The 17,223-nt window shown below is 37.8% G+C and overlaps 1 protein-coding gene across 3 annotated transcripts; it reads left to right on the top strand.

Moving 5' to 3' along the window:
• Positions 1–1,946: 1,946 nt before the first annotated feature.
• Positions 1,947–17,145, top strand: TMEM144 (transmembrane protein 144). Of its 3 annotated transcripts, none has more exons than XM_080589700.1 (13): positions 1,947–2,073; positions 3,002–3,117; positions 4,329–4,525; positions 5,757–5,879; positions 6,261–6,360; positions 6,894–6,974; positions 8,806–8,887; positions 10,084–10,157; positions 11,035–11,153; positions 12,489–12,608; positions 13,079–13,176; positions 15,182–15,235; positions 16,353–17,145. In XM_080589700.1, the coding sequence occupies exons 3-13, from the start codon at positions 4,387–4,389 to the stop codon at positions 16,434–16,436; spliced, it is 1,074 nt and encodes a 357-aa protein (XP_080445826.1). In that variant the 5' UTR covers positions 1,947–2,073; positions 3,002–3,117; positions 4,329–4,386; the 3' UTR covers positions 16,437–17,145. The 3 variants fall into 3 exon arrangements, with proteins under 3 accessions (XP_080445826.1, XP_080445828.1, XP_080445827.1); XM_080589701.1 differs by lacking the exon at positions 1,947–2,073 and adding an exon at positions 2,087–2,238; XM_080589702.1 differs by lacking the exon at positions 3,002–3,117 and having other exon boundaries at positions 1,955–2,073.
• Positions 17,146–17,223: the final 78 nt, after the last annotated feature.

Below are 17,223 nucleotides of genomic sequence, written 5' to 3'. Positions count from 1 at the left end.
CTTGAAGTTCTCTAAACCTCCTGTTCACATGGTTTTACACATAAGTGATCCTCCCATATGCAATATCCTATAGCCTTTCACCTTTCTCATCCTTCCTAATTCTGGCAGTAAAACCTCTTCCTTCTCATCTGATGTATTATTCATACTCTTTTTATATGACATCTTTCCTAGGTAGTCTTACTTCTTTAATCTACACTAAATACAGCCCTTCACAGCAGTGAATACCATACCTGAAAAAACTAAAAATAAGCACAAACTACCGAGAAAAACATTTGTAACAACAAAGCAATGCAATATTAATATTAACACAAAAAGCTTCTAAGTAGCTAGTGTGTTTCCCTCTGAAAGGCCAGATTACATCTTTATTTTTTTCATTTTATCCTTCCTTCTTGCACCATTTGGTCATTTCAGTTTTAAGACATATGGATTTTAAATATGAATAATTTTTTAGCTTTCTAAGATGTCTCAGTTTGGTTCCTTCCACTGTAGTTATGACTGCAAAAGTTGCTGTGAATAGAGAAATACCAAGAGTTGGCAAGGAATAAAATATTTCCTATGCTGCCTTGTAGAGCATTTTGCAACGAAAGACAATCTATAAGCAGACACCTGCTATATTCAGAGAAGGCTCTGAAATTTGAATGTTGCCGTTTTTGACTTTAGCAAATACTTTGCATTCATGGACATCCTTCCCCAAACAGTGTTCATCTCCAATAATCTATGACTTCAATGAATCCAACCACTACAAATCAATGAACTGGAATCTCTGCATAGTTAGTAATAGTTTAATTTGTACCATCAGTGCTCTTTCAACTATTTTGTTGATGAGAAAATGTTCCAAAACCAGAATGCTTTGAAGAAATAGCACGGAATAGAAACAGCGAGAAATAGGTGGCATCAGTTCCAACCGGTCACAGACAGTGATTAGAACTGATTATTGATCTCTCTTTTGAGATCTGTTCCTCCAAATGAAACCAGAGGCAGGATTTCTGGTAAACATATTTTGTTCCAACACCAAAATATTTTGAGATCGAAACTCAACACTCTTTCTCCTTGGGCACTTGAAAGGGTGTATGTAGTTCCAGGCTAGGCTCATTACTGGATGTGCACTTGCTTTTTATGTGCAGGAAACTAATGGTTATAAAGATTAACATTTTTTCTTAACATTTTCTTTTTTTCTTAATAAAATGACGTAACATGTAGACTTGCATTGCCTTCAAAATAAAAAGCACTTTTTTTTTTCTGGGCTATGTTTGTGACTTAGTATGTGATGTTGTTCCTCTTGGATGCACCACAGCTAAACTGTCTCCATTAGACCTATTCTGCTGTTCATCTCTCAGTGTCACACGGACAGGCGTTTTATGTTAAAATGGCGGATAAATCGTGCAGTCCTGGCTTTGCAGAGCCTATAGGGCTGAGAATTTACGCTGCAAGGAAAAAAAAAAAAAAAAAAGTACATCATTATTATGGATAATGCAGATTTGATTTTTAAAGTAGAGGGCACTGCTTTAGAAGACTCATGCTGTGTTTTTAAGGAGGTCGATCTGAGCTGGCATCTGGAAACTGTAGTCCAGCAGGACAGAGAGAAATGTTTGCTTCATGACTAAACATGCTGACTAATAGTCTGCGCTTTAATTGGTCTGGGTCAAATCCTTACAGGGAAATGGGCAAAAGTCTCTTCTTGACCTTGGTGCAGAAGATTTATCGCTTGGGTTTGATTTTTGAACAACCTGGGGGCTTCCAGAAGGACATGGAGGTGATTTCTGTACTTAGAAACAAACGCACTCCGCGTGCTGCCTGCCCAACCTGGCTGGCCCCAGTTAGCCGGCAGCCAGCCGCCCATCCTTCCCATGCCCCGCAAAGCCAGCGGCCTCGCTTTCAGGGATTTCAGGCCGCCCCGAGGGCAGCGCCTTTCCTTTCCCCTGGCCGGCCCGGCGAGCTCCCCTCGCCGTCCTGAGGCCGCCAGCGCCATGCCGGCTGCTGGAGGCCGGCCGGGGAAGCGCCCCGTGGGGCGGGCGGAGGCGGGCCGAAGCGAGGGGCGGCGGCCGTGGAGGGCCGGGCGGCAGGGGCCGTGAGGTATCATGGAAGGGCTGGGGGCCGAGGGGGTACAGCTGGCACCGGGAGCTCGGGGGGAGACTCGAGTCCCGGCTGCGGGCAGCGGCCCTGCACCGCGGGGCTGGCCCGGCCCGGCCCCGGTCCCAGTGGGAGAGGAGGGCGGGCATGGCCGGGCAGGCCGCGGAAGTGAGCCGGGGGAATGGCGCCGGGGGAAGGCGCCCCGCTGGAAGGGGTTCGGTGCTTGTTCCGCCGAGCTGCCGGGCGTCTGGCCTGAGGGAGGGCCGGGGGGGCTGCCCCGGCTGCGGGTCGTGGCTCCCGCAGGGTGCACGCTTCTTGGGGCATGCTGGTGTAAACAGGGGAAGCCAAATCTGGCTGGGTAGCAGGCTGAGCTGCCCCTTTTCCCATGCTCTGTGATACTGCTTAGTGAAAACGCTGCCCGAAGAACATTTTTCAAAAGCATTCATGTCCAGGAAGAGGAGAAATATTTCTCTAGCAGCTAGTCGGCGGGCTCAGAGTCACCAGAGGTCATCGCTGTGCCACCACAGAACTGACAGGAATCACCTGAAACAAGGATGAAAATACCCGCCCTTAATGGCAAATAGAATATAGGAGAAGCATGCAAATAAGCCGTGTGACATGCAGCCTCTAAAAATACTAGCTTAATGAGCAATTTCAGATTTTGACAGCAGTGTAGATCTGCCTTGAGATGAAGGCTCTCAAGGGCAGGTTTCTTGGTTTCATAGCTGTGTGTAAGGACTGTAGCAGCATGTTGCTGTTGTGTTAAGTGAACACAATTACACCATAATTTGTCGTCTCTCTTTGTAACAGAACATGGTGGCGCTTTTCTGAGGAAACCGTGAAAATGCAGAACAAACATCTAGTGAGATAAACCATTGAAGTTAGTGGGATAAGGCCAATGTATACCAACAATATTTTATTTACTCTGCAGCTCAGAAACCCTGAAATGTCAGGAAGGGCTACTTACTGAAGAACCCCCATCAGTAACAACGATTCCACTTGTCTCTGCTTCAAGTTTCAGATACTTCTGACATCCTGGCAACTTCAGTAAGTGCCTCTGGTTTGGCATTTGTTAGCTGTAAGCCATTGGTGGCACGTATGCTGTTAGTTCATCTGGCAATTCTACAATGAAAACAAAAGGCAGCTTTTAGTGAACCCTCTGAAAATCCCAGAACAAGACAGAATGCCCAAGTATGTGCAAAAGTTAATGCCCAAGTATGTGCAAAAAAGTGAAGTTGATTTAATGCTCTGTACCAGTTCATTATTTGCTCTTGACATTGGATCATATAATCATAGAATAATTTTAGTTTGGAAGGGACCTCTGGAAGTCATCTAGTGCAATTCCTCACTTAAAGCAGTGCTATCAGTGAAGTGCATCAGGTTGTTCCAGGCCTTGTCCAGCTGAGCTTTCTCTTGAAGTCATTAAAATTGAGTTGAAAGTTGGCCCTGGTATTTAGCCAAATTTGGAGACCAAGTGCCTAAAACCTTGGAGAGTTGCAGAGTTTTCATCAGCCTGAAAAAGCATACTCTCCCTCAGTTAATTGAAAGTTGTGTTTCTTTTCCATTTTTGGTGTCATAATTCTAGTTTTCCAGCTGTGCTAATCTTAAATGTGCACAATATGGAGATTTTAGAGATAAAAAGCACACAGTTATTTTGCCCTTCAGCACACAGATTTTCTCTTAGTACGTAGAAAACTGAAATATTTTTAAAGTAAAGTTTATCTGTGAATTAATGAAAACAGGCTGATAAAACACTTTAAATTTGAAAGGATATTAATACTTTACCTGCATAAAAACTCACTTAAGAGCTAAAGAAACAAGTCAGGTATTCAAAATGCTGCAGCGTAATCAGTTTTATTACTGTCTTTGACAGTGTGTGAGGGTTTTTCTTGTGCAAAAGCCACCTCTTGTACATTACTTGTCCACAAAAAGAATTTGGTGTATTCACTCAGTGAATCAAGTTTGATGGAATGAAGATAGCTAATGTAAGCCTTTATCTGTCTTCGTCATTATTGTGGTATCACAGTATTTCTCAGTCGTTGAAGAAATCTTTGTTCAACAAAGTTCAAAGTTTGAAGTTCATCTTTGAAGAAATCCCGACATTATTATTTGCACTTCTCTGTGTCTGTGGGTCCAAGGCAAAACAGGGCCTTTCCAGCTTCTGAGACTGAAAAGTAGGGTCCTTTAAGTTGCTGGTTTCTGAATTAGATTGGTATTAGTTAATACTTTACACGTTTAATTCTGCTCTCTGATTTCAGAATCTGTCAAGACTTGCAGCAGAACAACCCAGCAAAAAGAGACACCTTCAGAGCAAAAATGATCATCGGAAAAGTTTACGATACCATTAACATCAGCAATGGAACAGATCTTGCTATTGGATTTACTTCTTCTGCAGTAGCTGTCCTTCTCTTTGGGACAAACTTTGTGCCTGTTAAAAAATATGACACTGGTGATGGTAAACTTGTTTCTATTTTTACTTATTTGTTTTTTGTTGTTTTTTTGTTGGTGTTTCTATTTTGGTGGTGCTTGGGGTTTTTGTTTTGTTTTGTTTTGCTAGTTGGAATAATATTTTACTAGCACATGTAATTGTTTCTATAAATAGGTTTATAATATCATCACAGTCTTGATCCATGGAGCATGTTTCAATTTTCTCTGTTGCTGTTAGAGTATAAAGAAATAAGGTATTGGTTCTGGATATGGCAAATCTACTTTTGCTATATACTTCAATAGTAATGATGATTTCATGAGCATATCACAATAGAAAGCAAAATGTCCTTTCTTTTACCATCACAGGGATTCTCTAACACATACACTGTTATTTATATTGTAAAAGTTGTTGGACTTTGGAGATTACTGCTCTTCAAACATGGACTTAGGATAATATGAAAACAATCAAAAATGGAAATTTTGATATTTTTATCTAGTTAACCCAGTAAGAGGAAATATCACTTCTATTTCCTACTTAGAATTTTATCACTTCATCATTCTAGATTCATGTTGTATTTGCATGTCTAGTTGAAGCATAGTCAATTACCAGATCCCTAGAGGAATAAATCTGCCATTATGTTATCATAATACTAGTATCTGCATTACACCCTGCAGAGCCTCTCTCTCTTTGTGCCAAATACAGTCCTAACAGGACACGGCTGGTTTAAAGAGAAAGTGTTAGGTCAGCTGGCATAAAGTTAAATGATCTGCTTGGTTGACCCTTAGAGAATCTATAAATATAGGAGAGATCCGTCCAAACTCTGTCATTCTTAATGTTTTGGGTTGGTGGAAAAGCCTGAGCTCGGAGCTTTGAAGGAGTTTTGTCTTGTTCAGTCATCTGTGCTAGCTGCTACTGGGTTAGTGAGAGAAACTTGAAGTAACTTAATATCCTCTTTGTCAGAAACACGTCAGAATTTTCAGGCATTTCACAATCAGGACCTGTGTAAACTTTGCCCAGCAAAGTGTCTTCCGTATAAACAGTGCATAGCAGGAAATAGGTTGACCAAATTTTAACACCCAACCCTAAAATGCATCCTTTGAATATATTATAACATGGTTCCCTGAAGTTCACAAAGGAGGTGTCCAAGTTCATTTTTTCTGTACCATTTAAGCTAAAATGTAGTATATTAAAGAGGTAAGAGACTCACACTTGCAGTGTTCTATTAATTCTCTCTTGTGTGCATTTGATTTTTTCATAGGCATGTTCTTCCAGTGGATTCTCTGTGCTTCCATATGGATAGTTTCTTTGGTGGTCAATTTAATCCAGAATTGCCCTCGTTTTTGGCCTCTGGCTATGGTTGGGGGTTTCGTGTGGGCTACAGGTAAGGATTCTAATTCTTGAAACACAAAGTAATCCTAACTCATCGCAAAAACGGTCATAAAGACTTTTCCATATATAAGGTAGTTATTTGGCTTTTCCAGTCTTGGTATTAAAAAACCTTTACGCTTACAGAAATATTGTGAATAATGATGTTCTCCATGTTGGATGGCCCTACTTAATGTATTTTTATTTGTAAGCAGCAAATTCACACCAAAAATGATTTTTAAAATGGTTTAATTTAATTTTAAAAAACTCTATTGCCTGCTAACTTGTAGTTGCCTGAATTGTTTTCCATTCTGAACAGTCTCAGAATCTAAAGCTAAAATAGGCAAGACCACAGTCTAGCTTTTGACTGATTTATTTTATTTTATTTTTATTTCAGGCAATGTCACTGTTGTCCCTATTGTTAAAACCATTGGCTTAGCTCTTGGTCTTTTGATATGGGCTTCTTTTAATTTGCTGACAGGCTGGGCGAGTTCAAGGTGAGTGTGCTTGTCATACATTAGTAGTGATTCCATTTTTTTGCTAATAAAAAAATATTAACCAATAAAGAGGATTAATCATACATAAAAGGTATTTTTCCTTCTCATTGGAAAGTACTCAGATTAATTATTTTATCTTTTTGTGTTTCCTCTGCCTCAATAGGAACAAAAATGCCCAGTCATGTTCACTAACATATTTGAGTAAATAAATAATGTATTTGTTTACATCAAACTAGTACAAGTATTTTGTCTTTACAGCATGGGCTGATAGAATAATTTAAATTAACCTTGGTTTTTAAATACCCAGATTCAAAAAAATCAATCTTAATTAAATTAAAGACTTCTTTGTTTTTATAACAAATGTAGTTTTTTGCAAGCCAACTGATGCACCAATCCATAATATAAACTAATATATTGCTAATATAAACTTAAGCAGAAATATTTCTGTGAGTAAAGATTTTCAAGACTATGTTATAATTTAAGTATTTTGTATGCAGTCAATGCAATTAAGTGTAACTAGTTAAATATTCCAGATTTGGTTGGTTTGGAATTGACCCAGAAGAGGTATCAAGACCAGTCTTAAATTATATTGGAGCTGGGCTTTCATTATTAAGGTAAAAACTTTTAATTAATTTCTCTAACATAATTTATATGTAATAATCAGAGGAACAATTTAACCAAAGTGTAAAAGCATTGAAGTATTTTTTTTGCAAATTGATTTACCACAAAATTCATGAGTTGTCTATACCTAGCTTGTCAGTGCTACATTTCAGAATGGAAACATGCACGTTTTCCAGTACAGTGGTGAAATGATTATTCATAAACATAGAAGTCTGTTTTTATGCTGGTAGGCACGTTCAAGGCAAAGCTGTGGTGCACTAATCCTCTCCCTAGCCAGATCGTTCAACTGGTTCACTTCAACCAAAGTTTGAGAGGGTGCTGAACGTAACTAGAAAAACCTTGGTGAGAAAACATCTGTGAGATTTCCATCCTGACTTAACTCAGTTGTCAGTACAAATCCTTCCTCTTAACAGGAGAATATCCCCCAGATCCTTTAGGGTCCATAAAAAGCCAGAGACTGTGCCTTATTTCTTGTGCTTAGTAACTCCCTGTCTACCTGACCACCACCACCAGTTCCCAAATAGTAACTTCGTGATCTTCAGAAGGACTTCTACTTACTATTTGTTTACTATTTGTATTAGTGCAGATTTTGGTCTAAAACACAGAGGAAAAAGGGTCTCTGTTATATAGCAGTGTCCTTGCTTTCCAGCTGGGTGACCAGGGAGGTCTTTCCAGGAACAGAAAGGTGGCCCCAAATCCTAGGGACTGTGGACAGTAGGCTTTCCATAAGCATGCTAAGCATATCCACAAAATACTTTCAGGAAAAGAAGAGTGTTAAGACCATGGAACCCATTCTTGATGGCTAGGAGAGAGTTGGTGCCCTAGATTCATGAATTTCACTTCCACTCTTCCCTGAGAATCTGTAGCTTTTCACCCATTACCATTATATTTAGGGCATGATTTTGAGAGGTGCTCACAAAATAGTAGGAGTGCTGTTATTCCTGCCTGATGAATTTATGTAGCTCACCAGCTGCTTCCTGCCTATTTCTGAGATATCACAAAAAGTGATCAACAAGGAAAAAGATCCTGACCAAACATGTTTTCCTGGCAAAGCTGCACGTGTTGCTCTGTAGAGCTCAGAAGCGTGTTTTTTTGTTTTAGCCTCCTGTGCGGGACCTGTACATATTTGCCTAGTCCCTCTGGAGGTAGCTGGCACCTTTTTGTATCTATCCTTATTCCTTTAGCAGGAGATGAATCACTCTTCAGATGGAGGCATTTTGCTTATGGCTATAGAAAGAATTAGTAAATCATTAAAATACCTCGCTTAAAAATAAAAAACAGAATCTGTTAGTTCTGATTACACACACACACCTGATTTCCAGGAGCGGGGCGTAAAAGCTTTCTTCATTTTATTAACTCGGTGCGCTGGAGCAATCAATACCCCTTCTCCTTCCACATATGCATGAGGCCCTGTGGGAGCAGTGTTCTCCCACTTGGATACAACAGAAAGCTCGAGACTATCAGTTTTCCCTGAGCACAAATCCAATTCTGTGCAGGTTTAAGTTGTTCCATATAGAATTTTCATGCAGATGTTCAACTATATGTGGTTCAACAAAGGGCACTGTTAACTAACACAACTGTTGTTAGCACGTGGCTGTAACTACACACCGTAAAAAAGAAGCATTTCAATCCTATTATATAGAAGAGAGAATTATGAAGTGATAACAAGACTAATCTGTTTGTTTACTTTTGCTGAAGTGGTTTGTTAAGACTGTTCAGAGCAACTGCATTGTAAAAATATATTGAAGTAAATCTCTGGACACTAAATGTTATGTCCTCATGAGCTGACTTGTGGTATTCATTGATGTATTCTTTTCTTCTGAGTGCTGTCATATTTCTTTTTATAAAAACTGAAGTCCAGAGTTCTCCAGCTTCATTAGAAAGAACGCCATTACTGAGAGAAAGCGTAAGTACTCCACAGTTGTTATTCTGCAGCTGTGAAAATACACATACACGTTAAAACAAACAAAAATTGCTTAATGTTAACTGGTTTTCATAGGATATATGGTAAACTACATAAATATGCATTGATTGTATTTAATTTGTGGATCTTGTATATTTAGTTAAATGTGAACAACAGAAAAGGCTTTCCCAAGTGTTCTTTCTCTATTGTCAGCCTTATATATGGCTTGTAAGCCCTTATGGCAGAAGCTATATTAAAGACAATGTGCATTTTTCCTTTCTGAAAAGAAGTAGTAGTTTTAGAAGAAGAATTTATTAGAAGAATAGTTTTTAGCTATAAAAGTAGGAGAATGCTTAGAGGAAATGCAACAGAGTGTACAAGTCTTATCCACCAGATTTTTGCCTTGTTACAGAGCCAAAAGACTGTCAGAAGTCCCTGGTTCTCAGCATTGGCTGTGGCACTGGTTGGAGGCCAAAGACAGGTGCCAGACTGGGCTCCCAAAGAAGTGACAGCCAAAATCCACAACAATAGCTGGAAAACAGGAGGCTCCCAATACAATTCCCTGTTCCTGCCCTTATTCTTGTAGGTCAGTGATGCATCAAAACTCAATTGCTACCTGAACATAGAGCCCCTGAGAGTTTTCTTGCTGTGCTTGGTGATCGTGATCTCTAGAGGTCCCAATCTACCAGAACACATCTCAGAAGATAAACTGCAGGATTAGAAGAAAGGAATGTTGCAATCTCTTTACATTGCAGATCAGGGTATTATTTTCTCTGTTGGCAAATGGTCCTAGTATTCTGACAGTAACACCAGAGCTATCAACAAAAGGCAAAACAGCATCATAAATAAAATCTATACATTAAATCATTCATCATATTTAAGGAAGGGCAAGTTTTAAAAGGCAGACCTGCCTGTAGATTTAAAAAAAAAAAAAAGTTAATGAGTGCTCTGTTATGTAGTAAACCCCAAATACATAGCCAAAAACTTAGAAACTTTGAGGTAGGTAGATCCAATTATTACTGCTTTTTTATTTCCAAACTTATTTTTCTTTTTTATTCAGAGCATTTCTGTCAAATCTTGTTTCTCCTTCCATTACCGTTTTCTTAGAGCAAAACCACTGTATTAATACATTTGAGATGCTGTTTTTTATTAAAAAAAAAAAGAAAAAAGATTGAGTGAAACCTCTTGTTTTTCTGCAGTCTGTTAATGCTTCTGAAGAGATCTCTGATGAGTCATGGGTGAGCAGACTTTCTCCAGCAAAAAAAAGACTCATGTAAGTCATTAGCGGTTCTTTTACTGATGCAGGTCAAGTAGCCAGAGAAAGTAATATAACACAGAGTAAGAACAGAATTTGCCTTCTAGTTTTCCTAGCACAGACATGTTCATAAATAATAGTTTTTAAAATACTAGCATACTATGCGTATCTCTGCGTATCTGATTAGCTGCTCAACTAGTTGGATAATTTTCTTCTCACTGTTCAGTGTGCTATACCTTACCAAAGAACAAGATTTGCAAAGTAAATAGCAATAGCATTAAGTACAGAGCTGTTTCGTAGCACCTGGTCGATTAGCACCCCAGCATAGAAAGAGGCCATGCTTCCAGGTGTGGCTTCCAGGTGAGTACACCTGGAAAAGGTATTGCAGCATGGTTAGGAGACAGGAGAAGTGGTCCATGGTGGAAGCAGCAGCTAGCAAGGAGACAGTGTGGGGACTGGAGACAGCCAAGGACACAATCATCTGGAGGTGGAGAAGGGGAGCAAGGAAGCAATGATACTGGAAATCATTATAAAGAAAGTACGGACTGAAACAGTGGAGCTGAGAGTGGGAGCATTTTAACTATATTTTTGTTAGTTTTCTCCCAGCTTCTCTTTTAGGCAGTATTGGTTAGTTGATGTCTCTTGTCATGAATGTAGATTGCAGACTATTGGGGCAGGAGTTGTCTGTATTACTTGGACACAAAGTGCAGGAAAACCAAATTACTGTTTTGAAAGTTTTCTACACTAAAAAAGTGCTAAAATACATCGTTTTTATAGCATTGCTACCAATTTTTGTAAGATTTTCAGGTTTTAACTGCAATACTGTATGTCTTGTGTATTGTCTACTTCCCTAATTAACAGTAGGCTTTTTTATCTTTTTTTGCTCTTTTCAAAGAGGATGTAGCCTAGCTGTAGTGGCTGGGATACTCTATGGTTCCAGTTTCGTACCAGTACTTTACATCAAGGACCATGGAAGAAGAAATGAAACTATATACGCAGGAGCAAGTCAGTTTGGTAAAGGCTAATAGGTTACTTTTACTTTATTTCATTATTACGTTGTGGTTTTCTGCTTTCATAAAGGCACAGAGTGAAATTCTTCATACTGCTGGAAATACACAGTGGCAACTTACTAGTTCTGTACTATGTTACATGTTACTGAGTTGTTATTATAATACTAGCACTCCCTTTTTCCAAAAGGTGAATTAAACCATTAAACCACAACGGTGGTAAACAGCCCAGAAGATAACATATTTATCTTACTTACTTAACACCTTCTGAAATGTAGCTAACACTCTCAAAATACCAAGTTCATATGTCAGGAATATGAGGGGCAAAAGCTTATCAGTTGCTAAATTAGTAAAGGAAAAGGTTGAACGTAATTGATGAGCAGAAGAGAGATACAAAAGTTTAAGTAATTAAAATCATGTCAGTTTTGTAGTTGAAGCCTTTTAATGTAGGTGTAATAGCTAATTTCAAAACATTTCTCAAGAAAAATTTTTCTTAAGATTTAGGATATGATCTATCAAGTAATACCAGTGGCAGCTTAAGGCCCACATTTCACTGAGACAGCACAGTGCTGCCATTAACAAATGCTTATTGTAATGCATACAATCTCTCTTGGATATAGCAACTTACACATTTCCAAGCAAGACAAAACAGCTCTTATCATTACTGTATCTGTCTTTCCTGATGAGGAATTACAGGTCCAAGGAGATAGAGATCATCTTGCTACATGGCTCTGTTCTATCACGTTGAAAATGCTCTATTTAGTGCTTATCAAATCCATAAGGGATTTGTTATTGTTAATAAGTATAGTGGTCTAAATTGTTATGCATCCTTCAAGATAAGGAAAGGACAAAACTGTGCTATGTTTATCTTGCTTCATATGTGCAGTTGTCATGCCTGTAAAAGTACAGCATAAAGAAAAGAAGCAAGGCTTTACAACGAATGTAAATGTAGATAGTTAGGAGAGGATGTAATTATGTAAAACCCCTCCCTGCAGTTTTGTAGCCTCACCCAAGTATTTTCTTATGCTTTTAATAAATGAATTCAGTAGCTTGACTAATAGTTACAAAAATAACAACTCACAGAAATGCATAAAAGCTTCTGATAAATGCTAGGGTCAATGTAGCATTTAATTCATGTTTAATATGATATGTATGATTGACAAAATCCATCCAGAGCCAGACTGTTAGCTGGGCTCATAACCACAATTGAATTTGAATTGTGGCATCTTACATGTGGTTTTTTTTGTTTGTTTGTTTTTGTGAATGCCATCAGTGAAATAAATTTAGCTAAAATTATGAACTGATGTTTTAGACTAATATGATTTTGCAATTTCTCCTTCAGATTTAGATTATGTTTTTGCACACTTCAGTGGAATATTTCTTACAAGTACCATCTACTTTTTGATCTACTCTGCCGTCAGGAAAAATAAACCTATAGTTTATCCCCAAGCCATACTGCCAGGTATGTTTGTTAAATTAGGAATTCATTTCGGTTACTTCTTCTGATTCTTTTGCAGTGATTAGTTCAAGCTATATAAAGGAACTGTAGTTAGCCTCTGAAGTCTCTTCATTTTAATTTTTGTCTGTTCAGAAAGGTCAGTCCTACTAGGTTAATTAAGATTAGGAAGTAATGATATATTCTTGTTCTAATCTGAAACGTGACATTGCAAACAATGCATTTTCAAAAACTCACTCTGTCAGAGAGTAGAGTATGTTGCCCAGAAAATTGCAATCTTTAATTATAATTTCCTACTTCAGTTGGAGTAGCTGATTTTATCCCTTGAGACTTGGTTTAGATTCTCAGAACCAGCTTGTTAAAGTAATTAAATAATAAACTATTCAATTTCTGTATTATGCTATTAATACAAACGTTTCACAGACTGCTGTCTATACTTTGCTGTACGTGTTTTTGATTTGGATTTATTTTTCTAGGGTTTGTTTCTGGTGTGCTTTGGGCAATAGCCAATTGCTGCTGGTTCATAGCCAATAGCTATCTCAGTGCTGTGGTCAGCTTTCCAATAATTACCGCAGTAAGTATATAAAAAATAAAATCTGTGACTAGAAATGCAGATCCCCACCCCCAGTAGTGAAAATTAAGTTGAAATTTTGACATGTCCAGATATTTTTTTTTCCAAAAGTATACGTTACATGTTCTTTTGCTTGTCTGCGCTAGCGTTTGTTTTTTTGGGAACTTAAGAGAATGCGACAAGCACCGTCTTGGCCAATGCCAGGCATAAAAAGCAGGAGCTGAAAGTGTCGGTCTTCAGGTTATATAAAAACCAGTGCTCTTTGGCCAGAACTATTGTCAACTATTAAATAGCAAACTGAGGTGATAAAAAGAAGAAAAGTTACTTGCTTTCATCCCAGCAAGTATCTGTAGTTCTGGACTTTTTTGTTTGTGATTTTTATATTTTATCAGTCATGTTGCTTAATTAAGTTAGCTTTTTTTTATTGTAACAGTTTTCAAATATACCAAACATTCTGTATTGCTGAAAATAATTTTCTTACAAAAACACAAGGAAAATAGGTTGGCCAATTTTGCCTCTGTTATTCCTGCTTTTGATACTGTACCTTTAAAACACTGTTAACGTTCAGAAGCTGCGTGAATTCCATCACTATGTAAAAATAAATTTTGCCTTTATTCTCTTGCCAGTCTACTAGATGGTGCTGCAAAGCTAGATAACTTCTGGCAAATTAGAGTTCATGAGTATCACAAACAAAGTTCTGCTGAACAGCTGTATTTTGGAAGCAAACTAATGAAACAACATTAATAGGGATTAAGCTTTGCCTCAAGATGCAGTGAATCAGAATAAACTCTGCAGTATGCAATGGAAAAAAAAAAGACTTGGGATCATTCTAATTAGGAACTGAAGGATTAATAGAAAGCAGCTTTAGTAACTTTGTTTATCAGTATACCTAAAGGGGAAGGATGTAAAATAACTACATGAAAAATTGTAAGGACAGCACTGATGAGAAACTGCTTATCTGTGCTGCAGTTTTGGAACTCTTGCTTTACTTCACCCTAGAGAGAACTTCAAACAACATCCCTTTAACAATTTGCTTCATTTTAAAAATGCGTTCCTCTAGCAGTGTAGGTTATCTAGAAAGTGAAGTAACACCTTAGTTGTTATTTAAATAATATTTGGCAATTTCACTAAGAAGTGGCACGCACAAACACATTCAACATAATACTCTGTTTCCTGCTGGCCTAAATTTATGTCCCATCGGGTGTACTGAAGATGGAGGGAGTAAGATCACTGTCCAGACATCTGTCAAGTGTTTCTGAGAGCAGCTGTAATGGGAAGCATTCACAGAGAGTTTTCGCTTCATATTCAGATAATATTTTCTCATCAGTCATGAAAATTCAGATCATTGCTCCCACAGGAGAAAAACTGTATTACTGGGAGTGCCTGGAAATTATCACTGTGTACCTCTTGTTTTCTCTTAGCTAGGAAATCTGTAAGACACCATCACAGATAAACAGCAGTTTTCCTGACCTGTCTTATCTGTCTGGCTTTGTGCTTTGTCCAGATGGCTGAAATACAGGCAATACATTTGTGTTCCAGTTTCTTGATATCATACTGAGCAATAAAATCAAACTTTGTCAAAAGTGGTTAGTGGTGGTAATAGAGGAAACATTAGCAATATCCATGGTGGCTGCCAGGAAACCTGAATAGACCTCTGAAACAAGGTAACACATGAAAATCTGTGGAGTTTGAACTGGTGAGGCCTGTTACTTAGAGCCTACTAAAAGAATGTATAACTGCCAGTGCAGACTCCGCAGCTTAATTTAGGAAGAAACTATGCCCTCTCTTAAAAAAGAAAAAAAAAAAAAATCTCTTTAGCCCTTCTTGGAGAATTTATTGTGTCTTACTTTGTAAAGACTTCGGCAATGTTTATGCTTTTGCCATGAGTACTGTACAGGATGGAGAGGCCTAAATTTGCTATCCAGATGAAATACAACCGCCCTAAAAACAATAATAGGAAGGTGGCACATTTTACATTTGTAATATACAAGTGAATCTTATTCTTTAGGGTCCTGGCCTTGTTGCTGCAGCTTGGGGAGTCCTCGTATTTAAAGAAATCAAGGTAATCTTACTAGGTCTCTTACTTAGTCTCTCTCTTCCTTGTCTGTAGTTCTCAGAACAGCAAGATTTGGTATATAGCTGTATCTGTTAGATTTCTCCTCCTTACAAGTACTACATTATGAAGCTGAAAGTCATGTCATGCAATGCTAAGTTTTCCAAGAAAGATGAACTTTGAACAATTTTTACAGGAATGACGATTTGAATTCCATGACTATTAGCAGCAGTGGGAGTAAATGAAGACTGCAACAGGGTCAGGATGCCAAGCATAGCCTGAAAACAGTATTTATTTGAGCTAGCTTTCAGTAGGGGCAGGGGAATGAGCAGTCGTCCCAGTAATCACGTAGACTAGTAGTTAAGGAATTTAGGGTCAGATTCTTGAGAGGACCAAAAAATTAGGCTGAGGACAGTTGAGCCTGCTGATTACAGTACCGTGTAGAGATTGTTAAACTGATATAGCAACGATAGCACAGAATGGGGTAATTTACTAGATGTTAACATGGCTAAAATTATTTTTCAAGTGGAATTTGAAGCATAGCAGTGTATGTCTCAGGTTTCCTTAACTAGTCTGGCCAAGATCCATTGATATCTATTTTGCCATTACAGATTATATCTGATATTTCTGATGACTCTGTAAAATGCATTAGGCATCCTTGGAGCAGGAACTAGAAGTCCCCTCTCCCTCACTGCAGACAAATGTTGCACCACACTAGAAGACTGTCATGTTCATTATCCAAATCTTTGTGACTCGCTAGGTCTTTCATCTTTTTCATACATTTTAGAATAGTCTCAGCATAGATGCTTACTATTTAAATATCATCTGAAAACAGACTGAAGTCCTTTAAAAAGACTAAAAAAGAATTGATGAATTAATTTTATGAATGTTTCACTATGTGCATGGCATCATAGATTGCTTGTATTTAATTGTTTTGAACAACAAATGTTTCAAATATTGTATGAAATAAAATGCTATATGTTGTATGAAGTAAAATGCTAACATTTCATATAACAGGTGCATTCATTTTGTCATAAATTAAATGAAACTTTATTTTACTTTTTTTTGTGAAGTGGTACCTATTATGACATGATATTTTTCTTTCTCTCTCCACTTGGCTGTTCAGGGACTGAAGAACTACGTGTTACTCTCAGTAGCATTTTGTATCATTTTGGCCGGATCACTCTCCACAGCTTTTTCTAAAGTTTGAAGGGATCTTCTTACCAGTAGATGGTGCTACTGTCTAGTATAATCAGAAGGACACTGATGGTGTATCACAATAGGTATTTCCAAAATGTATGTCCAACATTTACCCTAACTTTCTTTGGGCAGGTAAAAATCGTTCCCACTTAGCATGAAAGAAAATCTGGAAATGTTTGCTTCCGCATCTTTTGGAAGAGCAATTGTATCAAGGGTGTTCTCTTAAATAAAGCTCAGTGATTTTCATAGTTACTGATTTTTCTGGTTTAGGTATGAAGCTTGCATCATTGTAAGTTCCAGTTCCTTTCTATGATGATGGATTAAAGGGATATTGATTCTTAGTCTGTTAGTACTCTGTATAGCTAATTCATTTTATTCCAAAATTCTTTCTTGATGACTTGATTATAACATGTCTTGAAATATTCTTTTTGGAACCGATACAAAGATGTGAAACAGGTTTTTTTTTATTTAGAGGCATTGATCTTTAAAGTCACCATTTTACATAAAAACTTTATCTTCCAATCACATCAGAATTTTGAAGGAAGTAAGGGGGAAAAATGATAAAAAATGTGACATAAATTACTAGCGTTTGCTTTAGATGCAAGAGCATTACGTTGAAATCATGACCATGATACAAATAGTTGGGGATTTTGTTGTTTGTTGTTTTTTTTAATTTGAGTTGTATGCAATTTTGCAAATAAACACTTCTTTTCTGAAAACAGTGATATTGCAATGTGAGCTAAGCATGTAGTTCACAGTTTGTGTCCAGATCATTTGGGGCATTTTCTGAATACTTA

Source organism: Anser brachyrhynchus (assembly GCF_964034855.1).
Source record: "Anser brachyrhynchus genome assembly, chromosome: 4".
In the NCBI taxonomy this organism is placed as follows: Eukaryota; Metazoa; Chordata; class Aves; order Anseriformes; family Anatidae; genus Anser; species Anser brachyrhynchus.
Note: the sequence above shows the minus strand (reverse complement) of the source record. Positions and strands in the feature narration are given on the sequence as shown.

Bases quoted from the DNA above. Each gene is read 5' to 3' on its own strand.
- TMEM144 (XM_080589700.1), top strand. From the start codon at position 4,387: ATGATCATCGGAAAAGTTTACGATACCATTAACATCAGCAATGGAACA. The intron at 8,888-10,083 runs GTAAGTACTCCA...GTTTTTCTGCAG, and splicing joins CGCCATTACTGAGAGAAAGC to TCTGTTAATGCTTCTGAAGA. The intron at 15,236-16,352 runs GTAATCTTACTA...TTGGCTGTTCAG, and splicing joins TCGTATTTAAAGAAATCAAG to GGACTGAAGAACTACGTGTT.